This window comes from Hemibagrus wyckioides, linkage group LG04 (assembly GCF_019097595.1).
Source record: "Hemibagrus wyckioides isolate EC202008001 linkage group LG04, SWU_Hwy_1.0, whole genome shotgun sequence".
In the NCBI taxonomy this organism is placed as follows: Eukaryota; Metazoa; Chordata; class Actinopteri; order Siluriformes; family Bagridae; genus Hemibagrus; species Hemibagrus wyckioides.
This window is the reverse complement of record NC_080713.1, coordinates 11,262,889-11,284,080: the sequence shown is the minus strand read 5'-3', so window position 1 is coordinate 11,284,080 and position 21,192 is coordinate 11,262,889. Positions and strand designations below refer to the sequence as shown.

General features: G+C 37.0%; 1 protein-coding gene across 4 annotated transcripts in view; it reads right to left on the bottom strand.

Moving 5' to 3' along the window:
- Positions 1-10,565: 10,565 nt before the first annotated feature.
- Positions 10,566-21,192, bottom strand: part of LOC131351762 (latent-transforming growth factor beta-binding protein 4-like) — a 63,315-nt gene continuing 52,688 nt past the window's right edge. For 3 of the 4 annotated variants that reach the window (XM_058387305.1, XM_058387307.1, XM_058387306.1), the window contains 12 exons: positions 21,061-21,192; positions 20,739-20,864; positions 20,433-20,567; positions 18,286-18,471; positions 17,580-17,651; positions 17,317-17,445; positions 16,298-16,441; positions 13,023-13,175; positions 12,416-12,650; positions 12,084-12,298; positions 11,593-11,742; positions 10,566-11,255 (listed from right to left, as the gene is read on the bottom strand). In XM_058387305.1, the coding sequence (XP_058243288.1) occupies positions 11,119-11,255; positions 11,593-11,742; positions 12,084-12,298; positions 12,416-12,650; positions 13,023-13,175; positions 16,298-16,441; positions 17,317-17,445; positions 17,580-17,651; positions 18,286-18,471; positions 20,433-20,567; positions 20,739-20,864; positions 21,061-21,192 (1,814 nt within the window). In that variant the 3' untranslated portion in view covers positions 10,566-11,118. The remainder of the gene's footprint in view (positions 11,256-11,592; positions 11,743-12,083; positions 12,299-12,415; positions 12,651-13,022; positions 13,176-16,297; positions 16,442-17,316; positions 17,446-17,579; positions 17,652-18,285; positions 18,472-20,432; positions 20,568-20,738; positions 20,865-21,060) is intronic. The other variant, XM_058387308.1, reaches the window with a different exon arrangement.

The window sequence follows — 21,192 nt, the reverse complement described above, 5'->3', positions numbered from 1 at the left end:
CCCCCACTGTACACTTGAATTAGCTTGCTTGCAAACATCCATGCTGTCTTCATTAATTCTAATAGCATATTATTACATTTTATCATCTTTATCATCATAAGTTTCACATTTTATCTTTGAAGAGAATAAAAATGTAGAGACCCTGACACAATTAGTCATATCTCACTTTAGGTATTATGTGCGTGTGTGTGTGTGTGTCTGTGTGTGTGTGTGTGTGTGTGTGTGCAGTGACAGAATTATTACAGTTTTAGTTAAATGAGGGACTCATGTTGTGTGTAAATAGATACATTTCCATCACCTTTTGTTTTAGCCACTAATAAGAAACCAGTCTGATCACCAATCAACCAGCAACATTGTGGCACTTCCTCCATCCTGCTCTTACTGCTGCTTACATTTACAACACAGTGCAGAGTCAACTTTCACCTTATACACAACCATGAAAAAGCTAAAGGATACACTCCATTACCAGTTCCAGCTCAGTATGTTCCATCACATCAGTTTTAATGTTCTAAGCCAAAGCTGGAGCATACCTGTTTCAGTATAATGGTATTGCATCATACCAAAACATCTGAATCATTAAAACCACCTGTCTAATACTGCGCATGTCCCCAGTGTGCCACCCAAACAGCTCTGACCAGTCAATGCATGGACTATAGAAGACCTCTGAAGATGTGCTGTGGTGTCTGTCAACAAGACGTTAGCAGCAGATCCTTTAAGTCCTGTTAAGTTGTGAGGTGGACCTCCATGGACTGGACAGCACATCCTAAAGATGATTAATCGGACTGAGATCTGGGAAATTTAGAGGCCAACACTTGGAAAAAAGCTACAGACTGGAAGAGTAGGAAAACAACTCTACACTGACCACAAAGGATGACCTGAATGTGACCACCAACTCTTTCAAATGTCATGCAACAACCATACGATGATCATCTAATGACCCTCAAGCATGACAAATGGGACAGCTGGGATTAAGGATGGTTTAAAACAAGCTCCTAATGGAAGGGGAGAAATCGTGCAAATAGCTAGAAAGCTAGAAAAATACCCTTTATTAATGAGAAGCAAAGAAAAGTCAGGTTGAGGTTTGTATAAGTCCATAAGGATTGGACTAAAGAGGACTGGAGTGAGGTCATTTAGCTTGATGAGTCCAAGTTTCAGCTTTGTTTAACAGCTGATTGTCTTATGGTTAGACAGAGACCTGAAGAGGCCTACTAGCCACTGTGATTAATGAAAGAAGCGTGAATTAAGCCACATTATCCTGGAAGAAAATATACATCTGCTCGAACAATGTTCCTCAATTCTGAAGATTTTTTGTTTTAAATGTACAGCAGGACAATGCTCCATGCTAAACAGCAAGGTCATTCAAGGTGTGGATAATTGAGACTATGTCATGGCCAGCCCAGTCTCCAGCCCTAAACCGCACTGAAAACATCTGGAATGTGATCAAGAGGAAGTTGGATGGTTGCAAGCCAACAAACAAAGCTGCACTGCTTGAATTTTTAAGTAGCAATAAATGCTCTAAATTGAAATATTTTTATTTGGAATATGAAAGGGCATTTTTTATCTGAAGTGCATAGGATAAAATGAAATTTTTTTTTAATTAATTAAGTTACTTTTACTCAAACACATACCTATACATAAATCCAAAGAAAGTGATCATTTTAAAGTGTTTTTTTATTTTTCCAGAGCTTTATATATGTACTAAACTGTATATATACTAAACAATGCTTAATCTTTTACAAAAACATGTTTTTTCCCTACAGTAACTCACTTCTAAATATTTTTCTTGTAAATTTTATTACTGATGATTATGCAACTGAACAGATTAGATATTAGCGTGCTTCATCTGGCTCATCACACTCTGTGCATGCCAAAGTGTCACCTCAGCAAATCTGCTGCATCACAGATAATCACCGGAATGAACATACTGACACACTGACACAGACACAGACACACACACCTCCATACTCTCTCTACTTACTCTTAGGGACCCTAAATAATGTCCACTGCCCCACTCAATTCAGGTTCATTTTATAAACATTATTTAAATAGATATGTTGAGTTCCCACGTGGTCCAGCAGCAATATTTCACTGCTGCGGCCTGGGTCTGGGAACTGACCAAGCCAGGCCCAAGCCCAGATAAACTGTGAGGGTTGCGTTGAAAGGGCATCCCCTGTAAAACAAATCAAATATGGATAAAGACTGGATGACCTGCTTTGGTGACCCTGAACACAAGGATATCAACAATGTTGAAATATGTATGCTAATGTTTTGTTTTAAACATGATGATATTATCATCAGGTATATTATTTACATTATTAAGTCTTTATTATTTATAATAAAGGGCTGCAGGTTCCACTTATGTCCTTCTACTCTGTTTCTGCCCAACTTGAGCTAATTATTTCAGTCATAATGATTGATCTCATCATATGAGATCAGGGTCAGTTGTTATGGGGGTTGATTACATGTATATAATATACATAAATACACACACAAAACAGAGTAACACTGACCCCGTTTTGGAGTGTTACAAAACAGATTCAGTTCTGACCCACTGAAGGGCCAATCTCTCTCTCTCTCTCTCTCTCTCTCTCTCTCTCTCTCTCTCAGGTGAGAGGATTATCTAGGCCACTGGCACACACCTGTCTTGCTTGTCTCAGGATTTAATCTGTGAGAAAGCACTTTCTCAGCAGCAGACTGAACCAATTTAGTCTCACACATATACAGATGATAGACTGTATATATATATATATATATATATATATATATATATATATATATATATATATATATATATATATATATATATCAGAATGTGAAATGATTACATAATGAATGGATGAATAAATGTTGTATATTTGGGGAAATCATGGTAATTCTAGGATCAATGAAGATAGCTGCCTTTGCCATATCTTAATTCTAGAGTTATTTCTTTGATTATAGAACACATAATATAATAGTGTTGCACCCCCAGGGTCTGTCATGCACAGTGTAAAATACTGTTATTTAAATAGCGTGGAATGCACATCTGCTTGTATTTTATATTTGAATGCAATCTAATAAAATTTGCAGTCAGATTTAATTAACAATTATTAAAAAATATGTACATTTTGTTTTTAATTTCAGGTCATACAGTAGGTTGGCACAATGGCACAGTGGGTAGATTTGCAACAAGGGGTGTGCAGTAAACTACTTGAATCAATAAACATTTTAACAAATGAACACTGACAGGAGCCTTAGATGAGAAAAGCAAAGTTCAAAATAGAGTACAACATAGCAATGAACCCGAGATCAATTTATCAGGATGTCCCAGAATGATCTGATCTAATCCCCAAAAATCCCCTCAATATATATTATATCACTGAGGCTCCTCCCATAATTTTTCTAAATTCCTTGCTCAAAGTTTTCCCAATATGTTCAGGATTCAGTTTTTTAATTTCCCATTGTTTCTGGTTTGCTTGTTTTCCAGTTTGAATAAGCTTCAGTTTTAGGCCTTCTGCTTTCCAAATATTTTCGACTTCACCTGGAAAATGACTTTCCCCAGCATTCTCATACATGCTGAGCTATTCTTCCATTTTGGATCATTTTAGAATGTATACGTTTTTCTTTTATTCATGACATTTGCACAGTTTACTGACTTAACTGATGTATCTGTATATTTATATGTAAAGTTTTAAGTTCACTTACATAGCTGTGTTTTTGTTTGTGGCTATGTGTGTTTGTGCAGGTGCAATCTTTGTATTCTTTAATGTATGTGTGGTTGTATTACTAATGGTGTGCTTACATGTACCTTTACTCTGTATCAACAATTTTTACACATTATATATTGTATGTCTGCTTTTTCAGCTTCTGCCACTAGAATTTCCTCTTCCCTTGAGCAGGTTATACTGACCCAGCACAACATCTACATCATCCTTTTCCACTGTGACTGTAGCTCATGCTTCAACTCAGACGGAGATAGACTACTCCCCTCTCACTCCTGCCAAGTCCCACTAATTACAGTCCTTCCAGTCCTGTCACCTCTTCATGCACTGACCATCAGCCTTAGATTCAATCTAATCAGCCCAAACCAGGTTACTGTCTTTGTTGAGTTTCTCTGTGTCTGCAAGAGATCATCTGGTTTAATTTACACTGTCCACTTACATGCAAGTAGGCTGACTGGCTATGTTAGATTACCAGCAAGAATGAATGAGCATGCATCTATGGTGCCATGTGATGAACTTGTGTTCCACTGCAGTCCATCTGTGAATTCTCCCGCCTTGTGTTCGGTATCCCTGAAATTGGTGCTGGATCCACTATGACCCTGACCAGGATAAAGCACTTAAGGAAGAGAAATGGTGAAAAAAAAGTCACACAATGACTTCCTGGTACTCCTAGGTTGGAACTCATTGTTATTTGATATCACAGTCTCTGCGATTCTAGATATTTTATCTAAATTAAAAACCAAAATATTTAGTCTTGTTTTTCTCCCTCTTTCCCTTTTAATCTTTAAAAGTTTTTTATTCTCCTTCCTTTTAAATCTCTTTTATTTATGTATACATGCTGTGTATATGCATTATTATTATTATTATTATTATTATTATTATTATTATTATTATTACTGCTGATTTTATATTAGTGATTTTTATATTGTTTTATTATTGGTTCAAATTAGCCTTTAAAATCTCTTTTAATTTTCACTGTATAGCACTCTCAGCACTTTTTTAGCACTTAATTAAAAGTAAAGTCTGTGACTTCAGACAAATTCAGCCCCTCCCTTTAGACTTTAAGCCATGACCCCAAAACACACATGCCCCCTGCGGACGCTACAAAGCCTGAATGCCTTCCTCTATTGATTGGTTGGATGTTGGTGGTCCACATCATTTGTCTTCTCTCCCAATCATTTATTCTGACCAAAGCCTGGGGCAACACAGACACTGGAGTTTTATATCTGAGTAGATATTTCATTGACAGCAGCTGGAATGTCAAGTATGGGATTCCCGGAATAAAGTCTTTATTAGGCTGAAAAAATAGTTAAACATGATCAGAGAGAGATAAAATGCTGTTAATTATTTCCTAAATTTCATCAATAACCTAAATAAAAAAGAAATCTTTATAACACACCTTCATTTAACATTAATGTCCCTCAGTTGCCAACTTTTCTCTTGTGTTTCACTTTGTTTAATTCTCACACTTGTCTAATCATTTTTAATCTCCTCCTTACAAGTCAATACAAAATCAATAGAATCTAAAATAAGACTGCTTCCCATTAGGAGTGAATTGTAAGACAGTTTCAGGATCACACCATGTTGTCACCAATGTCAATATCAATATCAATATCAATATTTATTAAAGACAACACCAGAAATATTTTCTGAAATGCTTTCAATCCAATTCAGGATGTCACAGTGTGATAAGTTCTGCACTGCTATTTCGGTCCTAATGAGGACAGACCTTATGAATCTGATATTCCAACGGATCCCTTACAATAATTCTGCATTTCTTTATGCAGATGAAAGGGTAAAATAAAGGGTTTTTTTTTGTGTCTGCATTTATCATATGTAGTCTTTAAGTTCTATGCCTAGTCTCATGTGTTTTAGTATAATATGATCTTAATACAGCATGTGAATGTGCATACATATAGACATATTCATATTCTACTTTAGTTTAAGGGGGAAGCAATTTAATTTCTTGCTTTATTGGGAATAGTACTAATATGGGAGCAGTGATTAATAATGAATTTAAATATACATTATATACACTTCAACATGATATTCAAAATATATGCATAAAAATCAAAGGGCAGCTGTAGAGATAAAGACAGGCTTTCACGTCTCTGTGGTAGTGAGGTGGTGTGCCCTCTTGCAGGAAGTATATCTGCATAGACTGTACTAAACACTGCTGCCATAATTCAATTCAAGTTTTTAAAAAAGAGCATAGGCTGAAGTGTGTATACATTTTTTGGGCCCCTCTGTACTTTAAATGTGCAGACTGGGCCACAAAGCACGTTTACACAATTGAATATCAAAATAGTGCTGTAAACTCATGGCAAATTCTACACTTTATATAGTGTAAATCTTCCACTGGAGGTTTTTTTATTTGTCCATTTTTTGTGTATTTTGTAAATTCTATAGACCACTGTGTGTCAAATATGATTCAGTTCAAATATATTTGTATATCTCGTTTGACAATAGACGTTGCCCACAAAGCAGATTTACAGAAATGTAAAATTCAGGATATTAATTATAATTATATTATAAATTTATCCCTAATGAGCATGCCGGGCCTCCTGGAGGTCCAGCGGCAGGATCCCGCGGCCTGGGTTTGAGCCGGGCAGGGCACCACCCTAGCCACTGAAGAGTTGACTCTCAGTGCCGGTCCCAAGCCTGGATTAAAATGGGAGGGTTGCAACAGGAAGGACATCCGCCATAAAACCTGTGCCAAATACAAATACAAAAACAGCAGACCCTGCAATTGTGCGGGACAAACGCTAGGACAAAAAAAAAAATCCATAACGAGCATGCCAGAAGTGATCGTGGCAAGGAAAATCTCTGAAAGGAACCAATTTCAAAATGGAAACCATCCTCATCTGAAAATCTCACTTTAAAGTGTCCACTGAGTACACATAAATAACTAATGCTCCTGTATAAATTCATTCACATATACATCACAATTTATGTGAAAGAAATGTTTTCACTGAAAACCCTTTTGAGAAAATGGTCAAAGTAAACTCCACATTTAATACGTCACATTAATCCTAACGTATATACAGTATATACTGTATATGTTCATTGCTCTTCAGTTCAGACCTGTATATCAGATACAGTCAGGATATAACATATAACAGGTTTCAGCAGTTTTTAATCACACAGACTGAAGTTCCTGTTGTTGGCGATCTAACACCATGTTTACTGTTGCTATTGTATAATTTTCCACATTAACAAACCTGGAAATGTGGGAACGACAATTTCAGCGTTTAAATGAATTGGCTACATTCTGGCACTTCAGGTTTATTGTTTCTGTTTGACACATTTGGCCTCCTGTTCTCTATTTGATGGCGTCAGTTATGATGATCAAAGGAACCAAAAACACAAACACCACACGCTCGTGTTCAAACCGCAAACACAAGACTGTTGTGTTAAATAGTACTTGTTCGGAAACACTCAACAAAATCTTCTGTGGTTTGTGTTCTTTAACCACATGTAAGAGACCAATATGATAATAATCCATATGAGCAACACATAATGCTTAATGTGGTATGACTCAAGAATCACGCATAAACAGAAAAACTAAATATGGAAATTATGGAAAATTATGTGGTAGGTTTTATGTAACTAACCATTTTAGTGTGAAAAATGATAAATAAAAAATAAAATAATAATAATAATAATAATAATAATAATAATAATAATAATAATAATGTCATATAAAAATATATAAAAATCTTGAATATTGGCAAATTCAATTATTTCCCTTAAGTAGAGAAATAAATAAATAAATAAATAATTAAATATTAAATATAAAATCATTATATGTAGATTATATGTTTCTTATATTATACTTTTCTAGATTTTTTTTTTTTTTAAATAATTAAGCAAAACTCATTTTTAAGTTTATAATTATATATTTTTTCTTGAAATAGGCTTAATAGTCCTATTGGTTACACAGTACTCTCATAATAGATCTATGTATCTTCCTCTTCTTCTTCTTCTTATTATTATTACGTATCTTATATTATGAATTTACCTTTTTTTAAAGGTATAATCTAATTTCAGATCATTTTTCTGCAGTGTTTAAACACATATAACTCACCCAGCTTCTGTTTACCATTACAGCCTTTACCATATACAAACTGATTATGGAAAATAAAATTTAAAACAATAAAAAAAATTAAAAAACAGAAACAGAAAATGAATAGTGTGCAAGACAAATGTTTTCCAAATTTGGGTTCTGATTATTAGGATTTTTATGAGAGCCAAAAGTTTAATGTAGCCATGACTATTTTCAGACTAGCAAGTAACAAGTAGCCTGAGTCACTTCTGTACTACAACAAGCAACAGGCAAGAACAGCTACTTGTGTTGCCTGTGGGCTGCAATGTCCAGTATGTTTTTTTTTTCTTTTTCTTTTTTTTTATGGAAAAATATTAATGCTTCTGAAAAAAACAAAACAAAAAAAACAAAAAAAAAAACAAATTAAATATTGCACAAATCAGTGTGAAAATTTGTTGGTGTACCAGCTTAGCACATGTTATATGCTATAGGTTTGATATTAGCTTTACTAACAAAGCAAGCTAATTGTACAAGCCATGTACACGCACCAAAGATCTCTGCTTTTCATTTTTCTTCTAAATGTCTCTACAGCCATTTAATAAGGGGCCATTGGTAACAGAATAAGATAAAGCCAAGGTTAGAAGTTTTTTGTTAAAGCATGAGAAGCAGTGTGGGAACACTACTATTAAGTCATGGGTACAGCTTTTTTAATAAAAAAAAACAACATAATTATCTCTTTCTTGTGATTTTAATGATCTTTTTTCTACGTCTTACCGATTTAGTAACTTATAGACCAGATAGACTAGATATAACTTATAGACTAGATGACTCATAATACACAATTCTGCCTTCAAGCTCAGGAAGACGCCTGCTTGAGTCTGATGTGGAGTGACACCAAATGATGAGGTTCAAAATGGACGCTTCTTCTGTTTGTAGCTCTGTGATGTTTGAGTTGGTTTGAAATATTGAACAAATCAGCAAAGCGGTTTAGACTGAGTGTATGGAAATGTACAGGAACGGATTGGAAAAGCACCAATCTAACACTATGCATTTTATTTGTTTCATTTTCTTATTCAGGGTTAATCAGGCACCTGCCTAAAACAAATTTGCCTCCTAGAATATAATTTCTTTAGACCTTTTGTCTCTGGTCTCATTTATTAGTTCAACCTTTCTTTCTGAACTGGTCAGTCAAGTATTTACACCTTGTTATTATCATTTATTAGCCAGAATCCCTCTTGCATGTCAATAATGATGATGATGATTATGATGATGATGATGATGATGATAATAATAATAATAATAATAGTAATAATTATTATTATTATTATTGTGCCAGGATGTTTAAAAGTTTTGTCTTCACAGAGTAGAAAGTGGAATATAATCAGAAATACAACCTTTGTAAATTAGAAGAAACTTTTGTGATAAAAGTATATTTTATGTGTTTGGTCTTAGTGGGAAAGCTGATATTCCGCTGCACCCTGGGATCTGCTGGGATAAACTCTGAGTGATTTAATGAGCTTGTGTGTGGGTGAGTGAAGGAGGTGGATTGGCCTATAAAAGGCTTAAGGGCTGTATTCACATAAACACACAGAGTATTAGGGTTAGGGAGCCTGATAAGCAGGTTAGCAGTTTACTTGCACAACGTCTATGAGAATGAAATGAGTTGATGTTACTTGTTGTCTATTATACACCAATTTGTTTGTAGTTGTCTTGTAATAAATGCTTTGTAATTTGGTTTTACAATACCATGCACTTTATTAGGAACCCCTTTCCATCTACTGTACATATTCATGCCATGGATACAAAGATCAGATTTTTTCCATCCTGTGATGTTTGATGTGAACATGACCTGAATCTGCATGATTTTTAGCGTTGTGCATGCATAAATGTCCAGGTGTACAGGTGTTCCTAATAAAGTGCACAGTTAGTGTAAAATCTATAATATACAGTAGTAAAGTGCACATTACTTCTTCTCTGATTTCAACTATGTTGCTGTTTACGGACAGCGAGTGGACAGGAATTGGACTGTGTTTTAGTTTGGCCGAACTGCACCACACTGGGGAAAGTAAAATGCAGTTCATTAAGGGATTATATTCATTTTTGATCCAAAATCAGTATTTCTTTCCATAAAAAAGTGTTTGAAGAGATAATTTGATATCAGTAACAGTGAAGGTTTTCTTTTCTTTCACATTTTCCTTGCATAACACATAAAAAGCACTAATTTCTGTATATTGCATTTCACGGATTGGTGTGACTGCTTTTATGTTGGAATCTTTTGTATAGTTTACAACTGGGGTGTCCAATCTTATCTGCAATGCACCGGTGTGGGTGCAGGTTTTCATTCCAATCGAGCAGAAGCTACACCTGACCCCACCTGTTGATCTTGGCTTTCAGTAGCCTCAGGTATGGCTTCTGCTCGGTTAAAATGAAAGCCACACACACACACACACACAGACCAGAACACCTAGCAAGTCATTGCTTATTATGGGCATGTAGTGTTTGAAATACTTCTTCTTCTTCTTCTTGCTTGCAGTTTTGCTAATTCAAGAAATTTTCCAAAAAAGAAAAAGAAAAACCCTCAAGATGCAAGTTGCATGACAAATTCTGAAATAAAACTGCAGCAAAATAAAGGATATTTAGGAACAATAATAAACAATTAAAAAAAACAACCCAATGAATAAGAAATTCTGGATAGACTGTATATAATTCCATGCTCCCTCCATACCCCTACCTCCTAGTCCCACCTGACCCCTAAGGACCCTATTTAGTCATGAAATCCATCATCTGGGGTTAGGAAATGTGATACAAGAAACATGAACTGTAATATTAGCAAATTTATTTTCGACACCTCCGAATTAGCCATACCAAAAATATAAGGCAAGACAATGAACAAACATCTGTAAAAAACAATTATCCACTGTAAAATTTCAAAAGGCCACAAATACAGTGCAATGTGTTACACATGGGCGAGTCGCAACCGTACAATCACAAACATTAAGATTTAGATAAGCTTTAGACTTCAGTGACACTGAAATTCATTCTTCTAACATAACACCTAATGACATTCAAATACATGTGCATTCATAACCGCTTTCAGATAAACCCTACTGAACTGTCTTTACTGAATCAGCATCTGTATGACACACAGCCTACCTTTAACAGAGTAAAATATATTGTGCCTAAATGTTTTCTATGTTGCATTTGTGTAACCTCTAGAAAATTAGATATAAAAATAGATAAAAAAAACAATTTACAGCCATAACAGATAAAAACTATACTGTCTATAAAATAATCCAGTAAAATAGGATATAGTTAATAGCTAATGTTTGCTATAAGTGTGTGTGTGTGTGTGTGTGTGTGTGTGTAGTTTGGTTAAGCAGGTATGCAGTAGTTCGGTCTGCGTGATGCGATGAATCCCCTCAGACACACACATCTATACGAACCTTCTGTGTTTACGCACCGTGCATTTATACACTCTGGAAAGGTTGGGTCCTCACACTCATCCACATCTGCAGCACAGCAACACACACACACACACACACACACACGTCATTATTTCTGTTGCATTTAAATGCATTTTAATATTGTGTTTAAATAATAAAATAAATATGATACATTATAAAATAAAATTATAAATGTTTTTAAAACAATTTTTAAAACCCTATTTTTATTTTTTTATGCTTTTTATTTTTCTTATTTTTTGCTACTTTTGGTTTTGGCAATTTTATATATCATTACACAATAATGTATGTATATATATATATATATATATTTTGACTGTAGATTTAAATAACCATAATATAAATAACTGGATTCAGAAACAGTTAGAAATAAGAGCAGTGTTACCTAGACAGGTCATCGAGGAGATATCGAGCTGATATCCATCATAACAGTCACAAGTGTATCCTTCACCTACACGAACACAGCGGCCATTTTCACAGCCCTGCAGTATACCACACTCATCCTCTGGCAAGCCAGCGAATGACTCATAGCGCCCTAAAACACACACACACACACACACACACACACACACACACACAGCTTTTAATACTGGACTATGTGATATCACTTATCTGATGGGCGGACTTGCAAGGAAATATTGAAAAGTTTGAAAAAAGTAAAAAAGTTGTAGTGTTTAAAAAGTGTAGTGTAATTATTAAAAATGGCTTTTATGGTGCTTTTTTAATAATTAAATGCCTTTTTAAATGTTAATATTAAGTAAACTGAATATTACTTAAAACAAATATAGCACAGATAAACATGAAGCAAATTTAATTTAAAACAAATAAATTAAATAAGATAAAAAAAAAAATGATATGAAAGCTGTGTGTACACACTTTCATAGACTCTCTGTGGTCTTTCACTTCCTGGTCTTCTATCAGTGAAGGGTGGGAAAGGGGCGGGGCCTCTCCATGACTCCTCATCTTCCTCACCTTCAGCAAGGGGGCTGGGGACAAAGCGTGAGCCATAGAATCGCTCGTTACGAGGATCTGGTGCGAATGGCGGAGCAGCAGCTGAGTCATAATCTTCCTCCTCATAGTAACGTCTGGGGCTGGAACAAAAAGAATAACTTAATGTAGTGTAATTTTATTAATGAACTAATTATGATTATTATTAAAATTATTACTAATATTAGTAGTAGCAGTAGTTAATGTCACTGCTTGCCTACCCAGGAGGCACGAAGGGGGTATATGAGTCAACAGGGCGTGTCCTCAATCCAGGTCTACGTCCAGTCCCTACACTGTAGTCATCGTAATCGGACGTACGAGGTGCCTCTGGGTAAATGGCGGCACCGTACGGACTTCCATAACCCCCTCCTCCCCCTGGCAGTGGACCAAAACGCTCTGCATACCGAGGAGAATTTGGAGGAGGACCGAAAGTGCTGCACATTGCCTCATATTCCTCTGAAAAAATAAACAGAACACATTTGATGAGCCAACTCACAAACACACACACACACACACACACACACACACACATGCCATGTGCTTAGCTGAATACAATCATCTGCATAACCAAATTTCAGAAAAATCTGTTTTAGTTAGTGCTTTGAATCACAACACAGGATGTTTACTGATATGATTCTCATGACCAACTCATTAAAGTGAATGAACTGAAACATTTGTCTTATACTTAATAATATAAATAAAAATAAAAAAAATAGTTTCATTCACTTCTAAACATCTGAAACACCACTATCAAAAAAATGTAGTGCAAATACAATGAGAATTTATGCAATTGTGTGTGTGTGTGTGTGTGTGTGTGTGTGTGCTTACCCTCATCTCTGCGGGGACACAGAGCACACTGAAGCCCCCATGCTTCACCGTATAAACAGCAACACTCTGTAAACGTCACTTGGATTCCTCTCAGGAGTCTCTGACACACCAGATCAGCTGTTATATGCTGCCAGCAGAACGACAGATTCTCATCTAGAGAGAAAGAGAGCAGACAGCATTAATATAGAAGCACAATAAATAAAAAGATTGCAAAAGGGGGTGGCACAGTAGAGCAGAGGGAATGATTGACAACTCATAGCTCCTGGGTAATGCTTTTAAACCCCGAGCTCAGTCAGGGACTGATTATTATCAGTTCAAAAACCCTACTGGAGAGTAAATATAGTATTAAAAAAAATGCTCATTTAAGTATATCATAAAGAGTTAGGTCTTTAGTTGTTGTTTGATGACAGACAGTGACTCAGTTGTTCTAAAGGAAGTTCATTCCACCACCTAGACACCTGAACAGAGAAGGTATGTTGGTGCTGGTCTGTTTTTCTGCTTTGTAGGTGAACATTAGTGGTTTAAATCTGATGCAGGCAGCAACAGGAAGCAGGAGGAAGCACAGCAATTGGGTAATGCGGGAGAACTTGGCAAGGTTGAAAACAAGTCATGCAGTTGTGTTGCGAATTAGTTGCAGAGGTTTAATGGTGCACAGATGCAGATCTGAGTTGTAGTAGTCCAGTATCTAAATGATGACAACAAGCACCTTTGTCCTCACCTCACATCAACTGGCCTGAAGGTTAGCCCTATATGTGAATATATGTATGCATGATGCCATGTGATGTACTGGTGTTTCTCTCTCTCTCTCTCTCTCTCTCTCTCTCTCTCTCTCTTTATTTCCAGCTTGCCCAGAGTGTTCCAAACATCCATTTGATTTTGATCAGGGTAAAGCAGTTACTGAAGATGAATGAGCATATGAATGAAATTTCTGTCTTTGTCTAATGTCGTGCTGTGAAAGTTCAAAGAAACTGGAGTATCTACAGGAAATGGCCAAGTAAGTGGGAAGAACTTGTAGAAGTAGTAGTTACTAAGTAGAGAATGTTGTAAAACTCAACATTACAGCTTACCCACTGCCCAACAGCACCTTCAGCAAGAGACCAAAGAGTAATAGAGACCAATTGCCTTCAAATCTTTACACAAACAAAAGGACCAACTTTTCACCTTTCTACAGCTATGTCATACCAAATCAATTTATTATTATTATTATTATTATTATTATTATTATTATTATTATTATTTGTGCATTGTTATTTATAATGCCTTTAGAAATGTGGCAGATTTTATTTCACAAAAAAAAATATGAATGAAAAATGAACTATTCAAAACTGTAATAGTAATAAATAAAATAAATAAAAAAAATAAAAATAAATAAATAAATAAATCATAACTGTCAGTCCCTTCCGGAATTTTACGATTTTGTGATCGCAGAAATGAATGCAAACTCTGAGATATTTAAAAGAAGAATCCTGTGCATGCAATTCAAGTAGTTTTCCACAAAAAGCACACAAAACTCCACACAAAAAAAAACCTCAAATCATTTTTGCCTGCAAAATTCAGCTCCAAACAAACTGCAGGAGGGACTGAATAATAAACTGGTAATTTCCCCTAATTGCTCTGTGTTAATGTCAGACTTGCAATATTCCCTAATCATGACCTAAAATATTTCTGACTTGTAATAATGTCAAACTGGTAATACTCCCCTACTTGTAATATTTAATAATTATACTTCACAATGTTTTAATCTTCTCATAGGTAATATTACTAAACAACAACAAAAGACCTAATTGTTCATGTTTAAATATACCATCTTTTTTAATTCTAAGTTTAACAATTTGACAGCCCTTTAAGTATTCGGACATACACTATATTGCCAAAAGCATTCGCTCACCCATCCAAATAATCAGAATCAGGTGTTCCAATCACTTCCATGGCCACAGGTGTATAAAATCAAGCACCTAGGCATGCAGACTGTTTTTACAAACATTTGTGAAAGAATGGGTCGCTCTCAGGAGCTCAGTGAATTCCAGCGTGGAACTGTGATAGGATGCCACCTGTGCAACAAATCCAGTCGTGAAATTTCCTCACTCCTAAATATTCCACAGTCAACTGTCAGCTGTATTATAAGAACGTGGAAGTGTTTGGGAACGACAGCAACTCAGCCACGAGGTGGTAGGCCACGTAAACTGACGGAGCGGGGTCAGCGGATGCTGAGGCGCATAGTGCGAAGAGGTCGCCAACTTTCTGCAGAGTCAATCGCTACAGACCTCCAAACTTCATGTGGCCTTCAGATTAGCTCAAGAACAGTGCGCAGAGAGCTTCATGGAATGGGTTTCCATGGCCGAGCAGCTGCATCCAAGCCATACATCACCAAGTGCAATGCAAAGCGTCGGATGCAGTGGTGTAAAGCACGCCGCCACTGGACTCTAGCGCAGTGGAGACGCGTTCTCTGGAGTGACGAATCGCGCTTCTCCATCTGGCAATCTGATGGACGAGTCTGGGTTTGGCGGCTGCCAGGAGAACGGTACTTGTCTGACTGCATTATGCCAAGTGTAAAGTTTGGTGGAGGGGGGATTATGGTGTGGGGTTGTTTTTCAGGAGCTGGGCTTGGCCCCTTAGTTCCAGTGAAAGGAACTCTGAATGCTTCAGCATACCAAGACATTTTGGACAATTCCATGCTCCCAACAGTTTGGAGCTGGCCCCTTCCTCTTCCAACATGACTGTGCACCAGTGCACAAAGCAAGGTCCATAAAGACATGGATGACAGAGTCTGGTGTGGATGAACTTGACTGGCCTGCACAGAGTCCTGACCTCAACCCGATAGAACACCTTTGGGATGAATTAGAGCAGAGACTGAGAGCCAGGCCTTCTCGTCCAACATCAGTGTGTGACCTCACAAATGCGCTTCTGGAAGAATGGTCAAAAATTCCCATAAACACACTCCTAAACCTTGTGGACAGCCTTTCCAGAAGAGCTGAAGCTGTTATAGCTGCAAAGGGTGGACCGACGTCATATTGAACCCTATGGATTAGGAATGGGATGTCACTTATGTTCATATGCGAGTCAAGGCAGGTGAGCGAATACTTTTGGCAATATAGTGTATATGTCTTTAACTTAACTGAAATAAAATGAGCAAAAAGCAGGGAACATAGAATTGATCGGGTTGGTAATTAATGCTATTAGCTTTTGCTTGTTTTGTTCATATGGTGAACAGCACAGCACAGATTTACAGTAAAATACTTAATGCAATCATATGAATGAACATCAGTGTGTCTTACCCACAGTGAGGCCTGAACTGTTGACACAGGAGCGCTGTGTGTCATCCAGCACTAGAGGTGGCTCACACGTGCAGTAGTATGAACCGAGTGTGTTCACACACACACCGCCTGGACACATATCCTCACTCTCACACTCATTATTATCTACAAACAAAGAGACACATACAATATTCATATTCAGGTTCATATTCATATTATTTTCTCTTTGGTAATGTACTCAATAAAGCCTCTTCTTAAAATACCACATCAGTTTTTCAATTTCAATGTAAATTTTTGCAGATAGTTACTAGCTGGAATGTCAAAACTATCTGAGAATTATCCTCAAAACCACAAAATGTTAAATGACAAAAGGACAGAAAAGAAAAACAAAAGAAAAAAGAAAGCAGTAGAATTGATTAGACCCACTACAACCAGTACAACCAGTGTGTATGATTAACCCCAGCACATGCCAAAATGCAGGGAAATGATGTGGATGGATACCAGTATTAAATCACCCACCATAGCCATAATTAGGTTCCGTTTTTGTTTTAATATTTTTATTATATGCTGCATTTCTAAACTGATCTTATTGGCTGTGAGTGATTTATTTAATGATCTACAGTCAGTAGGCTTTCAGGTATCAAAATGTATAGTGTTATGCCAATTAATAATACATATTCTGTCTTTATATTGAAAGCAGATTTAGATAGAAACAGCACATATATACTGTATATATAATTTCTTTTAGTGTTCACTTGACTGTATTATCCAGGAATGAAATCTCTGCAGGTGAAAGAAAGCATTGCGGTACGAAGGAGAGTCAAACACAAATGAGTCATGCCTTGACTAATATATATTTCTCATACAATCTGGATCTCAAAGACATGAACTGCTGCATGAAAAGAGGGGAAAAAACACAAAAGAGGAAGAAACTGAGTAAGAACAAAGTTTAGATTTAGAATGTGTCAGAATGCATATGGTAGATTTTATAGAGACAGGAAATAATATCAGTGTGTGCCATAAGCACAGAGAATTCTTACCTATACACTCCAATAAGTCCATGTCGTAGTAGTTTCCACTGGGGCAGTAACACGAGTAACCAGGGATGTTGTTTACACACACACCACCCTTACACACATCCGGGTCGAAGAGTTTACACTCGTCCACGTCTGCCGTGATGCCACAACACACCAATCAGCAACAACAAGCACAACAATGCAAACACATATACACAGGGCTTTGTGTTGGAAGAGTTACTATTTACAATATAAAGTGTGTGTGTGTGTGTGTGTGTGTGTATTACCCCTATAGCCAAAGGCCCCTACTGCAGAAGTCACATAGCCACGTCCACTCGGACACATTGCTTGGAATTCAGCTGAGGAAAATATCAAACAGGTGTGTACAAACGCTTACTTGCCAGTTTATTAGGTAAACCTACAACATAGGTCACTTTGTAAGGCTACAGTTACTGACTATAGTCATGTAATAGTGTGTGTTGTGCTGGTCCAAGTGTATTCATAAATACAGTACATGTGTACAGTGAGGAGAATAAGTATACAGACACTGCATACATAATATCCACTTCAAACGTACAAATGTACACACAAAACCCCTTTTAACTTCTGGCTTATACATATGAATATAAAGTATGTATTCATAAACATAATCAGTGAATGGAAAATAGTGTACAGATGTCACAAATGACCAACATTAGTACACTGATGCAAAATGAGTGTAAATAGAGCTTGTAGATGACTACTTTAATTATATTTTAAGAAAAAAATTAGTAAATAATCTGCCATGTTCACATTCATTACACAAATCTAGGGTGTGTTTCAGTTTGTGCATTCACTTTACATGGCCGTCAATGAGGACTGGCTTCATGTATGATCAGTCTGGGCTGGAAAGAAATCCACCCCAGCATATACCATTCTTTGTATTTGTTCGAGGTGCTGTTAAGCCACCCCTGATTATTATCAAACAAGTTGTGTTTGTGTGTGTTTGCTTACAGGTTCCAGTTTGTGGGCAGAGAGTGTACTGGCACTTGCGTCCCCAGGCTCGCCCCACAGTGCAGCAGCACTCCTGTACAGTCGTATTAGAAGACAGGACTGAACACTGATCCCTCTGATCCACGTTAAAGTAACACTCTATTTGCTCTCCTGGCTGAGGAAGTGATGATGACTCTGACCCTGACCCTGACCGTGACACACACAAAAACAAACAAGGAGATCAGGCACATACATACATACATAGGTGAGTTTCCGATCCACAATTATCTGATCATGGTGCTATGTTTCATTTTGAATTCTATAATAATTCTCATATAATCTATACACACATCAAGCTGCTACATAATCAGTCTGGTTTAGATCATATTCAGACACTGCAGCATGTGATATCTATATTTATTTATATTCACTTTCCTCACTTCCCTCCACTATTCTTATTATCATCTTGCTGTAACACTTTAGTTTCTCCATTAAGGATGACTACAATTCTAATTAATTCAATATTCAGTACAGAGGAAGTGCTCTGTATACAGTTGCTACAGTACAACACCACTGTTTTTGTTAAACTGTAATAATGAGAGCTAATGTGTATGATAAAATAGCACTTAATGAAGAACTGGTTCTGGATACTGAAAATAATAATAAAATTAATTTGTAGCATTTAACCTCAAGTGCCTCCTCATTGATTTTACTGCACCCTCTTAGGCAATGAGCTGTTAAGAGGAGAATACACCTATCAGCCATAACAGTAAAACCACTGAAAAGTGAAGTGATCATACAGTGGTACATGCCAAGGGGTGGGGTATATGAGACAGAAGTCAGTTCTCAAAGTTGATGTTTGGAAGCAGAAAAAATGGGCAAGGGTAAGAATCTGAGTGACACGAGCCAAATTGTGATGGCTAGATGACTGAAAACAGCAGGTCTAATGGTACAGCCTAGTGTACATTGACTAGTACCTACTAAAAGTGGCCCAAGTAAGGGCAACTGGTAAACTGGCAACACTGTCAGTAGATTAGATTAGATTAGATTAGATTAGATTAGATTAGATTAGATTAGATTAGATTAGATTAGATTAGATTCAACTTTACTGTCATTGTGCAGAGTACATGTACAGAGCCAATGAAATGCAGTTAGCATCCAACCAGAAGTGCATAATTTACAAAAAGATGTACAACTATAGGGGTGATATGTACAGGAGAATGGATGAATCATGGTGCCCAAGACTCATTAAACATGAAGAGTGAAGGTTAGATTGTCTGGTCGGATCCCACAAAAGGGGTACTGTGGCACAAATTGCTGAAAGAGTTAATGCTGGCTATGATAGAAAGGTGTCAGTACACACAATGCATCACAACTTACTGTATATAGGACTGGTTCAGAGTTCCCTTATTCACCCCATGCGGATGTTACTTTGACACATAAGTACACCAAGTACACCCCTTCAAGGCAACATTATTCCCTAATGACATGGAGAAAGAATTCACAGTGTTGTCGTGGCCTCTAGATTCCCCAGATCTCAATCTGATCAAGCATCTGTGGAATGTGCTAGACAAACATATCAAATCATTGGAGACCCCACTCACAATTTACAGGATGTAAATGATATGATACTAACGCAATACTAAAGCTTCATGCTTGGAGTGTGAGGTCCATGCATTGATGTATCAGAGTTGTTTTGGTAGCGCAAAGGGACCTACACAATATTAGACAGGTGGTTTTAATGTTATGGCTGATCAGTATTTATTTTTGAAATAAAAATAAGTTGAATAGCTGGGAGTGTTCAGTGTGGAGCAGTAATGTACATTCCCTGGACAGCTGGCCATTCTTTCTGTAGATATATGATGTATTTCAGACCTTAGTTATTAGTGGGCACTCTAATGAAGGCTCATTGGGTTACTGATCATAAGGGTTTAGCCTCTCTGCTTCAGGGGTGCAATAACATGGCTGACCCTGGACTCTGACCCCAAGTTCCTAAAAAAGCTGGGATATATGAAGAAAAATATTTCATTCTACTGTAATATACTGTTTATGTGACAAATAAAGGCTTCTTTGATTTAAGTGGCTGTTTTTTCAGGAAGGTACACTAGGGGGTAGTAACGTATTAAAGCCAGCCCTTGTGTGTGTGTGTGTGTGTGTGTGTGTGTTACCTGTAGTTACACACTGTCGTGTAAGTGGGTCAAATTCTTCGTGCCGTTTCTCACATTCACACATGAATGAACCTTCAACATTCCAACAGCGTGCCGCTCCGCACACACCCACCATCACTACACACTCATTAATGTCTGCACACACACACACACACACACTCTATAACACTACTATTCACATTAGCATTACTGTATTATAGTTTGTTATTACACCTCCTTTTACCATGTAATAATTATAAATAATGGTAATGAAAAGGCATATATAAGTGAGCACAAGATTTACAAATGTTTATGTGTGTAACCTACCCACACAGGATCGTCCGTCTGCCGTTGTCTCGTACCCCTGGTCACAGATACACTGATATGTTCCAATCAGGTTTCGACAGAACATGTGCTGGCCACACACACTCTCGTTTGCACACTCGTTAATGTCTGAGAGACGGAGAAAGGGTCAGTGTGACTAAATTCCACAAAAACACTAGCACATACTGTAATTCTGCAGTGTGTGCATGTGTGTGTGTGTGTGTGTGTGTGTGTACTCGCAAACCTTATAACGTGGGGACGTTGACCTGAATACACAGGACCTGTGTGAATGTGTGTGTGTGTGTGTGTGTGTGTTTAATCTTACCCACACACTCTCCCGTAGCTGTGATGCTGTATCCTGGTTCACAGGTGATGAAGCAGCGAAACGAGCCAATGGTGTTCTCACAGCGCTGAGAACCACACACACTCCCACCAGAGTCCACACACTCATCCACAT